We start from the raw sequence: 13,865 nt of genomic DNA on the forward strand, positions 1-13,865 counted from the left end.
CACAAAAAAATCATTTTATTTTAGACTTTTTGATTTAGGGTTTAAGGGTTAGTATTAAGGTTTAATGTTTGGGGTTTAGGGTTTATTATTTTTGAATTAGAATTTTGAGTTTAGCGTTTAATGTTTAGAGTTTGGGGTTTAGGGTTTAGTATTTAAGATTCTTTTTTAATTAATTTTGTCCCCTATAATATCTATATTTAGGGTTTAGGGTGTATGTTTATGGTTTGAGGTTTAAGGTTTAGGGTTTAGGGTTTAAGGTTTTAGGGTTTAGAGTTTAGTGTTTACGGTGTATGTTTGTGGTTTAGGGTTTAGTATTTAAGATTCTTTTTTAATTACTTTTGTCCCCTATAATATCTATATTTAGGGTTTAGGGTGTATGTTTACGGTTTGAGGTTTAAGGTTTAAGGTTTAGGGTTTTAAGGTTTAGAGTTTAGTGTTTAGGGTGTATGTTTGTGGTTTGGGTCTTGGGTTTAGGGATTAATGTTTAGAAGTATAGAGGTTAGGGTTTAAAGTTTATGATTTAAGGGTTTTAGGGTTTAGGGGGTTTTTGGTGGTAAATGTTTAGGGTTTTAAGATTTAGGGTTTTTTTGTCTAATTATGAATTTCATCCTTCTATTTTATGAAAAAAAAAGTTAAGCTTTTTACTTTAATTCAGTAGAATTTAATCTTTGTACTTTAAGAAAAAACTAATTTTAAAATAATTAATAGAATTATTAAAATTTTAAGATACCCAAATTAAATTATTTTTAATAGTAGAGGAAGAATTGGATAGTCGAAACCGGGTGTGAAAGAAAGACGTTGAAGGGGCATGGATGAAATCCCCATGTGTCTGACACTACTTACACTTACGCATAAACTCTATGATGTCCTTCTACTCTTCTCTATAAGAAGCCAACCAATAGTACCCTAACCTAAGGAGTTATCTTACATCATTATATTCAATTTTAAAATTGAACAATAAAATAATGTCATATTAAAAATTTTAAAAATTTAACAATTAAAAAAAATGTCATATTAATGTATCAAATTTTAATTTTATAAAACTATTAAATATTTGAAATTTTTTAAATAATATTATTTCAAACATATATATTTAAAAAGTCAATCTTTAGCAGCGTTTTTCATAGAAACGCCACAAAAGGTAAACAATAGTGGCGTTTGGACTAAAAATGCCGCAACAATGTATTAAAAATTATACAAAACGGCGCCGTTTGGTTATTGGAATTTGATTTTTAGTGGCGTTTTTCTCCAAAACGCCGCAAAAGGTATGTAATAGTGGCGTTTGTTCTAAAAACGCCGCAACAATGTATTAAAAAGTGTACAAAATGACGCCATTTGGTTACAGGAATTTAACTTTTTAGTGGCATTTTTCTCAAAAACGCCGCAAAAGGTAAGCATTAGCAGTGTTTTGTCTAAAAATGCCGCAACAATGTATTAAAAACTGTACAAAACGGCGCCATTTTGTTTCAGGAAATTAATTTTGTAGTGTCGTTTTTGCTGAAAACGCCGCAAATATTTCAATACTAACTTCACTTAAACGTCGAAATTTTTTTCCACATATTAGTTTTCTTCCCCATTCCCGCACCCAGCCCCTAATTCCCCTTCCAAATCCCTAATTCCACTCATTCACAGAGACGACACCTCCCCCACTAGCATTGGTTTTATTTTGGTTTCTTCGATTCTTCATTTCATTTTTTTACTTAACAAGAATATTTGTTTCGGTTTCTTCTCAACATTTAGACGAAGACAGAAAAAATGACATTCTGTTTTTTGGTCAACCTTGAATCAGGTTCATTTCTTCTTTTTTTTTTTTGCGTGTTTACGGTTTGGGTTTTTCTTGTTTGTGTGAAATTTTTTGTTTATATTTTGTTATTTACCCTGAAATCTAGTCAAATCGTCTTTGGTTTTAAGGTTTCTGATCCCTAAAAACATTCGCATTTCACCCTTTTACTTGTGGAATCTGTTCCAAAGTGATTTAATTTCTCTTCATCTTCCTAAAGGTATTGTTTTCTTCTCTCTTAATTCTAGTTTTAGCAATTTAGTCTAAATCGCGTTTTTAACCATTTATTGTTAGATTTTTGACAATAAAATCTATGCTTTCGAATTTAAAATATATTTTGTATTGAAATATATTTTTAATTTGTTTGTGCTACAAGTAATTTTCGAATTTAAAATCAATTTGCTATGGCTGCTTTCTCATGCGGTTTTAGCAATTTAGTCAGGCAGAGGCAGAGTCTTAAGTTAATTTAGGTATATGGTAAGTAGAATTTTTAAGTAATTCCTTATTTACTTTCATGTATATACATGCATATATATATATATATATGTATACCTTGGTATCCGACATTCATGTATTATAGGACTCTGTTTTGTTTAAACAAGTAATGTTGTTTTTACATTTTGTTTGGCTTTTAACAAATTTCTACACTTATGAACTGTTTTCTTCCATTTAAATTGTAAGATTAAACATCTTTCTACACTTATATCATATCTAACAAATCTCCACAGTTATGAATTGTTTGCTTGTATTATGTTGGTGGAAGAAAAAATATCTGAAATTGTTCTAGAGAAAGAAGGAAAAAACATAAATAGGTAGTTTATTAAGATCACATGCACTAAAATGACAGTCTTATTACAAAGTAAATTATATAGCCTCAATTAGAAAATAACTAAAAGGAATTTTACATACAAAGTAAATTATATTATTATAAGAGTGTTTTATCTTTTGATATTTTTATGTAATATCAATAAAATCCTACTTAAATTTTTAAATATTTAATTTTATCGTTTTAACTAAATATTCATTCACTTTTTAGTATATTTTATATAATTCTTTTTACCAATAAATGCAATTTTTCTTTTTGCTTTTATTAATCAAAAGTAGTGTAACACTTACCAATTCAAGTTCAATGCTTTCTTCCTTTTTACTCATGCTTTGAGGAATTAATATGTAACCTATTTTAGTATGGAGAAGTAACCTATATTTCAAATTCATTACTAATAAGTTTTAAAATTTAAAATAATTATAATTACTATATTTTAAATAACTTAAAGCCTATATTTTAATATATAACCTATATTAGTATGGATATATAACCTACATTTCAATTCATTACTAATAAATTTTAAATTTTAAAAATAATTATTATGGGGAAGGTGAAGCCAAAAATCAAAGATAAACCCAGAAAGCATTCCCACATTCATCAAATCAATTTTTTATATGTGCATCAAATTATTTCTAAGTTAACATTTACTTGCTATTAGAGTGAAAGTTGGTGTAATTTACCTTAAATTATATTTTCTTTTATTTTTGGATAAATATTATGGGGAAGGTGAAGCCAAGAATATATCTAGATTTCTTAGATCAGGAATGTGATGAGCTAGAACTGTCTTTCAAATCCCCAAGTGACAGGTCCGGGAACAGGCATGACTGGGGTAAACTATTTGTCTTAATTCTTCTTTTCAGACCTTTTTATCTGAATTTATTCACACAACCAATGTAATCAATTTATGTATTATTTATTAAACAGTAGCATATAAATGAATGTATAAAATGTAAATCCCATATGGACAAAACAATAGTTTTCTATATATTCAAACATTACATGCTTACACTGCTTTCGAAGTGTTGGGATGCCGAAAACAGATTCGGCTTTGCCAACTAATTTTTTTATTCTCTTTTTCTCATTTTAAAAAGACAACTCTTTGGGAGGGGGACAGCAGGATTCAAAATCAACATCATTAATATTGCATTCAAATTTACCAACATTGATAAGCCTTGCAGTCACGGCTCTTTCCAACATGGTACTAGGAATATCCATAGGATACAAATAAGGCTTGTATAACTTATCGACAATGGTAGACGATTTGCGGAACCCCATTCATGTTTCTTCTCTGAACTCTTAACCAACATGTCAAATTTTTGTTTGTGGAATGGCCAGTCGGGTATCTTTGTCCCTTGTTTCGGAGCAGCTGCACATTTCTAATATATTTGGAAGATTAATTATATTCATGTGCTTGTATTAAAAAATATTAAATAAGAACGATATAATATAATATAATATAATATACCATTTGGATGCCTACAATCTTGGTTTGGGTAATTCAATGCTTGCTTCAATAGAATTCAAATTGCCTAAGATTCAGTGGAGAACAAAGTGCAACTGCACAACAAAGTGAATCAAGCAAAAGGATAATCTAAACATACAATTTAGATTGAAGTCGGTGGAAGTATAGAATGGAGTTCCTTGAGAAAACAGTAATTTATATATAAATGTATAAAATGTAAAGTCCCATATCAACAAAAAATTTATTTCTTATGTTATTTATAAAGCCCAACATTACATGATTGAATTGCCTTCTAAGTTGAGCCTTGCTAGAGATGACCCTAGCATGTTGCTTTGTCTTAGGCTGCCGAAGGCACTCCCGTTCACCACGAATGGGTAGCCAATTTCTTAATGGATTTGGCCTTGTTCCCTCACAAACCTATCCTCCATGGTTATGTAGCATTTCCTTCTTTTTCTTTTTTTGTTTTGCCTTACTAAATGGAAAATGTTTCAGTTTTTGTTTTATTGATTTTTTGACTGCCACATCACGGGTAATTTACCAATAAAAGCCGTTTTTTTTCAAAATTTACCGAAATGGACCGATTTTTTGATTATTTATCGGAATGGGCCATTTTCCGCGAAATCGCGTCCACTTCAGCGTGATGTCAGGATACGTGTCAGGACATCACGTCCACGTCAGCGCGATTTACTTACGTGGACACAAATCGCGCCTACGAGGACGCGATTTGCTGACGTGGATGAACAGTTAATGTTTTTAAGCTTGGAAAACTTTGAAAGGCCATAACTTTTCGCTCGGTCGTCCGATTGAGACGATTTTTTTTTATTTCGAATAAATTTTCGAGATCTACGCGCTGACAAACAGCCGAAGGCGGTTTGCCGCATTTTTCGTCGAAAAAGATCCTTTTTTGCCCCTATATTTTGATTTTTTCGGTTTAAAATTAAATTTTAAAACATTCAAATCATTATTTTCCTTATTTATTTGAAGTAAACACCGGATTTTTTTTACAGAATTGTCTTATATCATCCTGTTATAGGTATAAGTCAGCTCATTCCACTTTTGAGAAGTTCCCTAAAATTTTCCATTTTATTCAATTTAGTCCCTAAAACCTAAATAGTCATATTTTCAAATCTAAGCTTTGTTTTTCAATTCAAATTCAAATTCATCCTTCCATAACATTCAAATATTCTTAAATACAAAAATTTCATGCTAATTTTGAAATAATTACACTTTAGTCCCTATACTCGTAACTAACAAATTATACTTTACAAATTAGTCCCTATTCATCTCTAAGCAGTTTGTCAGCGCGTAGATCTTGAAAAGTTATTCGAAATAAAAAAATCGTCTCAATCGGACAACCGAGCCAAAAGTTATGGCCTTTTAAAGTTTTTCAAGCTAAAAAACATAAACTGTTCATGCCACGTCAGCAAATCGCGTCCTCTAGGGCGCGATTTCCGTCCACGTCAGCAAGCCGCGTTGACGTGGACGCGATTTCCTGGCGCGTACCCTGACATCGCGCTGACGTGGACGCGATTTCGCGGAAAATGGACCATTCCGGTAAATAATTAAATAGTTGGCTCATTTCGATAAATTTAAAAAAAAAAGCTTTTTTTGGTAAATTACCCGATTTTATATAACCTAAAAAATAAAGAGACGAAAGAAAAAATTTAACCATAAAAGGGCCATATAAGGCTAGATACATGTCAAAGAAGGAAAGCCTTTTAGAACGTCCTAGATTTTATAAAATTTTAGAACGTCCTAGATTTTATAATATTCAAAGAAAAATGCAATATTCCAATGAAAAATCAAAATTTATTGATAGTCTCTGCTTTTTAGTCCGCAATGAGCTCAGATGTGATGTCATGTGTCACCATACAAAAGGCTTCAAAAGAGTATTACCCATACAATAGCATTTGCTATTATCATTACCCATCAAAACACCCAGGTACAGAAGCACTAACATTTTCTCTTTGAAATGGCAAAGTCACCCGAAGAAGAACACCCTGTCAAGACCTTTGGCTGGGCTGCAAGGGACCCATCTGGTCATCTCTCTCCTTTCATCTTCTCCAGAAGGTTATTTTCACAGTTTAAGCTTTCTGACAGATGCATGCTTAAGTCTTAACTCGTTCTACTCTTGTTGTTCCATGAAATTTAATTTAATGTTGCCTTTTGCATTTTAATATTTGTGATAATTCTCTTTTATAGCATTTACTTAGTCTGATTTCAAAGGGTTTAAAGGTGATGATGATTTTATTTTGAGTTGTGATGAACTGGTGAGTGCAGGGTAACTGGTGAAGAAGATGTGAGGTTTAAGGTGCTGTATTGTGGGATTTGTCATTCTGACCTTCACAGTATCAAGAATGAATGGGGCTCCTCCAACTACCCCATGGTTCCTGGGTCAGTCACTCCCCTCCTACCTTTTACCATCTCTTTCTTCATCATCTCTTTGTTATTAATCCATTCTTCTTCTTCTTTTAATTTGGTAAACAATAAAACATAAAAGCAAGAAAAACTCCATATACATTATAGCTGAGTCAATTATAACTCATAAATTATAGCGTCTTAACCTAGAAACTTGTTTCACATTTAAAATATGTGGTCCACATATCACAAAAAATTATAATTATTGACTATTGGAACGTAACATACCCTTAAAAATAGAATTTAAAGATTAATTATTTCGCATTTAACTCTAACCCTGCTGAAAGGATTTCAAATTAGAGAGATAAACCCTAAAAATAAATTAGTAAAGCTTGACTTCAGAATTTTGAACTTACTACTTTATTTATAGAACTTGAATTCCATTTACCCCCAAGATAAAATAGGATAACAGTTTATTGGTAGTGGAACACTGGATCGTACCTGATTTCTGAAAGGAACCCTACCTGTCTATTTAATGACAAGGAAACTCTTCTTTTACTATGGAATAAATTCCATCTCTATTTTATTGTAAATTCATAGATTAATAGGTAATAAAAAAAATATCGATAGAATCAAATACAAATGCGTACATAAATTATTGTATAAAAAATATATTTTGTAATATCATCATACATAAAATGAACAAGTAATTGCATGGCTAATGCCTGTTGGTGCTATCTGTATGACATGAAATTGGATGTCAATTAAAGTATTATTATTGGACCGGCCAAAATTGGTGGCTTGATTATCATGAATCTCAATTATATTTCGCCACCCTGTATTTTAATTGTGGTTACATATTTGTTGTCCCGTCAAATGATGATGTGACAAGTTTTGTATATGAACTGATAAGTGAGAGAGTCATGAATTGACCACTTTGTTTTGGTTCTATTTGCTTGAAGTTGTTTTATGGAGGCAAGAAAGTCCACGTTCATTTGTTTTCAACGTTAATATTTTTTAATTTAATTTTTATTATTTTTAATAGAAATATTGATTAAAACATTTTGTATTTTATATTTTTTTAAATAATTTTAAAATTTTAAATTATTTATTGACATGACATATAAGATAAATATTATCATGCTAACATAAAATACACATGAATTGTCACAAAATCATCATTAAAATTAATGTTTTTAGTCAGCATTTCTGTTAAAATAATCAATTTGACTCTTTTAAAAGTTTAATGATTAAATTTAGAGTAAAAAACCAAATTAACAAATATAAAAATAAAAACCTTGAAAGTTAAATTTCTCATTACGTCTTTATTTTTAATACTATATTTAGAATTTAATTAATACTAGTAAATTAAAGAGTTTAGTTTAGATTAAAATATTCTGATTTACATTTTAGGTATCCAATAATAGAGGATAATTGTCGTGCTTAACCAATCATTACCTATTTTCTTCTCCAAAATTGTATTAATAAAAATATACTTCAACTTTTATAACTTCTACTGAAAAACAAATAAAATCTTTTAACTTCTTATACCTCTACTTAAAATGAAATTTTAAACACTACATCTTACTCAACCTAAATCTCTATCTTAGGTCCAACTTTTAAACCCTAAATATAAGCTTGAAGCCTAATTTGACTCCATATTTTTAAGGCAGAGTATTTAGTTTTTCCGTCCATTTGGTTATTTTTCTAATTAAATCTATTTAATTCACCATAATATATGAAGATCAATTCCACTAAATTAGAGTTCAAAACCGATATAATTAAATCGATTTACAGTCATTTTAACTGAATTTAATTATTGGCTTAAATAATATATTTATTTTATATATTATAAATTTAAAATATATTTTAAATAATAAAAATATTAAATTAAGTCGGTTTTTTCAAAAGATCAATTTAAAATTCAAAAGAATAATCAACAAAACTAAACCTATAACCAAGTTTAGTCGCTTTTCTCGATTTTGAACAAAAATTGCTCTCGCCTATATATTCTAGCCCTTAAATCTTAATCAATCTCATATCCTAATTTTTTTTGAAAGTTTACATTAATGTTACAATCAAAATAATGATACAAATACAAATCTCAAATTAGTAGAATCAAACTATTTCAACACATTCAAGTACAAAGAGATCCGAACAAGTAAAAACAAATTATTATAGCATAAATTGATTAAAAAGTCTATTAACTCAATTAAAACCCACAAATGACATCAACACATAGTGGAACAAAAAACCTGCACATATAATTACACATAACTAATTTAGAAAGTTAATTTTATTATGGGTTAATTTTATGTAATTAAGATTAAAATATTGTTAAAGAAAAATAGATGGAGAGCCTAATAATTAAGAATTCTTTTTAAAAACAAAATGAAGAGCTCTGAATGTGATTCTATATTTTAAAGTCCTAGTAGAAGTAAAATAAAAAAAATGATATATTTTACTTATAAAATCATTTATTTATTTAGACCATTTCTTTTTAACAGCTACATCTTCATCGAGATATAACACAAAATGCCCATAATTTGCAGGCATGAAATAGTAGGGGAAGTGACAGAAGTAGGCAGCAAAGTGGAAAAGGTTAAGGTGGGAGATAAAGTGGGTGTGGGATGCATGGTCGGAGCTTGCCACAGCTGCGACAGTTGTGCAAACGACCTTGAAAATTACTGCCCTAAACTCATATTAACCTACAATGGGATTTACTACGATGGAACCATAACTTATGGAGGCTATTCAGATTCAATGGTCGCCAATGAACGCTACGTTGTTCGTGTCCCTGACGGCATGCCCCTTGACTCTGCAGCTCCTTTGCTTTGTGCTGGAATCACTGTTTACAGTCCTTTGAAATACTTCGGATTAGGTGAACCTGGAAAGCATATCGGCATTGTTGGCCTTGGTGGTCTTGGTCATGTTGCTGTTAAATTTGCCAAGGCTTTGGGGTCCAAAGTGACTGTAATTAGCACTTCTCCTAGTAAGAAGGCTGAAGCCTTGGAACATCTCGGTGCTGACTCTTTTTTGGTTAGCCGTGACCAAGACGAACTACAGGTAATTGTGTGCACTTACTCCTACTTTTACTAAAAGAAATTTTAGAAATGATTTTACTTGTTCGGGTTGGAGCAGGCTGCCATGGGTACGTTTGATGGAATTATAGACACAGTCTCTGCTACTCATCCAATTATGCCACTGCTTAGTCTGCTAAAATCCCATGGGAAACTTATTATGGTTGGTGCACCCTGCGAGCCACTCGAGGTACCTGCATTTTCGTTGATCATAGGTAAGCAGAAAAAAGCATTTAATAAACACTAGTCTTGGAGTTTGAATTCGAGTATAAAGCTGACAAGTAATTTATATATTTGTGATAAAAAACAGGAAGGAAGACGACGGCTGGAAGTTGTATCGGAGGAATGAAAGAGACACAAGAGATGATTGATTTCGCAGCTAAACACAACATAAAAGCAGATATTGAAGTTATATCCATGGATTATGTGAACAAAGCGATGGAGAGGCTTGAACAGGCTGATGTCAGATACAGATTTGTAATTGACATTGGAAACACCTTGGCTGCCACCAAGCCTTCAAGTTGAAAACCACTAATCCGTTGCTTTAAAATGCTCGGATGTTGCAGTAGTTTCGTGGTTGAATGTCGTTTGCTTAAACAGACTTTGGTATGCTATGCTTAGAACAATCGATGAATAAAGAGTGCAGAATGCTTCATGTCCGGAGCTTTTATTTTAATACACAAATAAATGTTGAACTATCCAAATATAGACGATAAGAGTAATAGTCATAATTGAATCATACCAAAATCGGTTTATTAGAGTTTACATTCATTTCACTTAATCGGACTGGATTACATTATGATCCATTTATGAAGGCCTCTGCCTTTGCAACATCACTTGAAGAACATATAAAAACCAAAAGTATTACAAGAAAGTAAGAATATGTGGGACTGGTGTTGCCATTTTGTTGTGTAATAACATATAGGAAGCAGAGCTTTAAGAGGTGGGCTTCAACGTGTTCCCAATATCAATGACAAATTGATATTTGACATCTGTTTTGAGAAGGCGTTCCATGATAGTGTTCCCGTAATCAATTGGTGTGGTCTAACTTCAATGTCTGGTTTTATGCTTTGTTTAGCTACGAAATCAATCATCTCCTAGTCTCTCTTATCTCTCCAATCAAACTTCCTCCTATTATCTTCCTCCCTGCCAATTTTAATGTAAAAATCACATCAGTTTATTTGAATATGCATATGGTGAAGTCGAGCCTCAATATTCATTCTTTTAGAGAGCATATATTCACCATAAATTCTTACCATAGAGCAACGGAAAGGCTGGTAACTCAAGTGGTTTCTCTGGAGCACCAACAAGTGTCATGGGCCACAGTTCAAAGCCTATAACCATCGCATCAAATGTATCTCATAAAGGTTTATCATTTAGATGAAAATTATTTTGCTCACAAGAACTGGCCCGATTCAAGGAGCTGTTAGAAAAGCCTGTCAGATTCAAGCCTAAATAGCCCAATGATAAAGATATGACAACATTGACTACCTTGGTAAATAGAGAAACTAACCTTAGAAGATCGAGGGGAATCATATCTTATAAGATTATATTGTATTTGATTATGTAAAATTCCTAGGGCTAATCTTGTTCGTCGATGTAACTTGTTCTAGACTGTCGGTTTTAGGGGAGTCAACTATAAATAGAGAGTCTCCCCCTCACTTGTAATTCATTCCATTCTTTTATTGTTTCTTATATTCTTTGAGAGAAAGTAATACAATTGAGAACATTTACACAAGCACCTCTCGTGCATAGTTTTCTGTGGCTTTCTGTTCTTTTGTACTTCTTTTGATTTGTATTGCTTCCACTATATAAATTGGTGCACTGGAGGAATTCTTTATAAATCCCCAATTGTTTGGTGGTTAAGCTGACTTAGGCGTGTTTGCGTCGAAAGGATCACTTAAGGCCACATAGAGTCTATGACACAAGAGCAAGCTTCTTGTGAGTCTTCAGCAACCTAAGCAAAGGCAACAAGGGATGTTGAGCAGATACTGTATCGATGATGCCATCCAACGTACCATTAGCAGCCTAAACACAATAAACATATATTATATATAAATCCAATAATTCACTAAGCACATACATATTATCCATCATGCAACCAAAACTTAGCAATCATGTGTATTCAAGTTTAAATCTAATCAATCAATCAAACACAAACTCAATTATTCTAATCCCATTTTTATGATGTGTCAGAAAATTTAATAAAATCATTAAAAATCACAAAATATCCCAAAAATATCCAAACTTAGAAAATAAAAAATTTATAATCTATTTGTGCAAATCATAAAAATATTTTAAAAATTATAAGTATGCAAAACTCCTTTCAAAATTAAAAGTTTCAGAAAAATTTCGCATACCTATAATTTTTACAAATATTTTTTATAATTTCAAAATAAATTATGATATTTTTATTTTATAGATTTCTAAGTAATATTTTTTGGATTTGACGATTTTTTGCATTTTAATGATATTTTAAGTTTTGTTATATTTTTTATAATTTTAAGTGAATTTTTATTTTTATTGACATGTGGCAACATGTTATTAGTTTGTCTATTTTTTATTGATTAGATTGAGGTAATTGAGATTACAAGATTAAAATACTAGGGTCAAATTGATAGCAAAATAAATATAAAGACCAAACTGAAAAAAAAGTATTGATAGTAATAATTTAACCAGATTTATTACGCTTTTATTTTCTTTAACTAGATTTTGTAAGAAAACCTTCAAATTTTGATAAAAAATCATATCATTTAAAATTTATAAAATTCAAAGGTATCCATAAAATTTTTAAAATACCTTTAATAGAAAATTATTTAAGATTGATGGCTTAACATAAATATCTATAATATATATAAAAGTATGAATTGAAAAACAAAAATTATTTAAGAATTTTTTATCATATTATTAAATTGACATCCAAATATATTTATGATTTAATTTAAAATAATTAATTAAGATTTAAATATTTTTAAATTCTTGATAAAAGTAAATTTGATTCTCAGAATATTCCACTCAATAAAGTTATTTCATTGTAATTTATTAATTAATTATGATTCCATATAAATGTAAGTAAATTATCGATATTGAATATAAAGTGGTTAATTGAGTTGGTATCACGAGTCAACTCAATACCAACTCAATTGTGAAATTATTAAAGTACACTTATTTTTAAGGGTATTTTCATATTTTCATTATTTTATATAAAGTTCAAATAAAACAATTGAAAAATATTATTTGAAAATTGAATACAAAACCAACAAATTCATATAAAAAAACCTTTACAACTTTATCGATAATCATCTATGGATATATTTTATAAATATATCTTTTAATATAAAATATTTTCATTTACTCACATTGTAAGTGTGATAAAATCTAGTATTTATAATAATATTACTTGAAATTAATAATATAGACAAACCCTTATTTTCAATAATAACAACTCAAAATGGGAAAAATAAATAAATGGATTTTGAGGGGGTTAGTATCAATAAAGGCCCATTTTTGAAATTATTTATAGAAATGGGCCATTTCAAAAAATAATAATCGGAATGGACCAAAAATCCAAAAACGCACTGATGTGACGCGTTTTTAGGGAAAAACTTAGAAAAATACTTCCACGTCAGCGCTTTTTTCCTTGTGTCAGGCAAAAGCGCGTTGACATGGACGCGCTTTTGTAAAAAGCACTGACGAGGACGTGCTTTTGACTAGGTTTAGGTTTTTTTGGATTTGATTAGGTTTTATGAAAAATTAAATTAGGGTATTATGTTTTTAATTGTTTAGGGTTTTAAGGTTTATGAAAAATTAAATTAGGGTATTAGGTTTTTAATTGTTTAGGGTTTCTGGGCTTGATTAGGGTTTAAGAAAAATTAAATCAAGGTATTAGGTTTTTAATTGTTTAGGGTTTTGGGGTTTGATTAAGGTTTAGGAAAATTTAAATTAGGGTATTAAGTTTTTAATAGGACTGAAGGTACCCTAGAAGTCAACTCTGGCTTCCTGTAGGTACCCTTTGACCACCAGTCTACCCTTGTATCTGGCAATGGAACCATCAGCATGTCTCTTAATACGGAAGAGCCATTTGTAGCCAACTGCGCGACGACCCTTTGGTAATGAAACAAGATCCCATGTGTGATTAGAGATCAAGGCATTGTATTCTTCTTTAGCTGTTGTTGTCTATGTTGTACTTTGAAAGGCTTCATTAATGGTTGTAGGCTCAATCTCATCTAAGACCGATGTAAAAACCTTGGGTCTGAAGATCCCATTTTCGGAACGAGTCTACATAGGATGATGATTGACTTGTGCTGATGGTGACTGAGCTATGGTAGTACGATCAGGTGGATCAGAATTTATAGGTTC

The 13,865-nt window shown here is 30.6% G+C and overlaps 1 protein-coding gene across 1 annotated transcript; it reads left to right on the forward strand.

Moving 5' to 3' along the window:
- Positions 1–5,969: 5,969 nt before the first annotated feature.
- Positions 5,970–10,194, forward strand: LOC105761267 (8-hydroxygeraniol dehydrogenase). Its single transcript, XM_052623432.1, has 5 exons — positions 5,970–6,138; positions 6,349–6,462; positions 8,979–9,492; positions 9,568–9,721; positions 9,817–10,194. Exons 1-5 carry the CDS (start codon positions 6,041–6,043, stop codon positions 10,029–10,031), a joined length of 1,095 nt encoding a protein of 364 aa, XP_052479392.1. The 5' UTR covers positions 5,970–6,040; the 3' UTR covers positions 10,032–10,194.
- The last annotated feature ends 3,671 nt before the right edge of the window (positions 10,195–13,865 follow it).

Source organism: Gossypium raimondii, chromosome 11 (assembly GCF_025698545.1).
Source record: "Gossypium raimondii isolate GPD5lz chromosome 11, ASM2569854v1, whole genome shotgun sequence".
Taxonomy (NCBI): Eukaryota; Viridiplantae; Streptophyta; class Magnoliopsida; order Malvales; family Malvaceae; genus Gossypium; species Gossypium raimondii.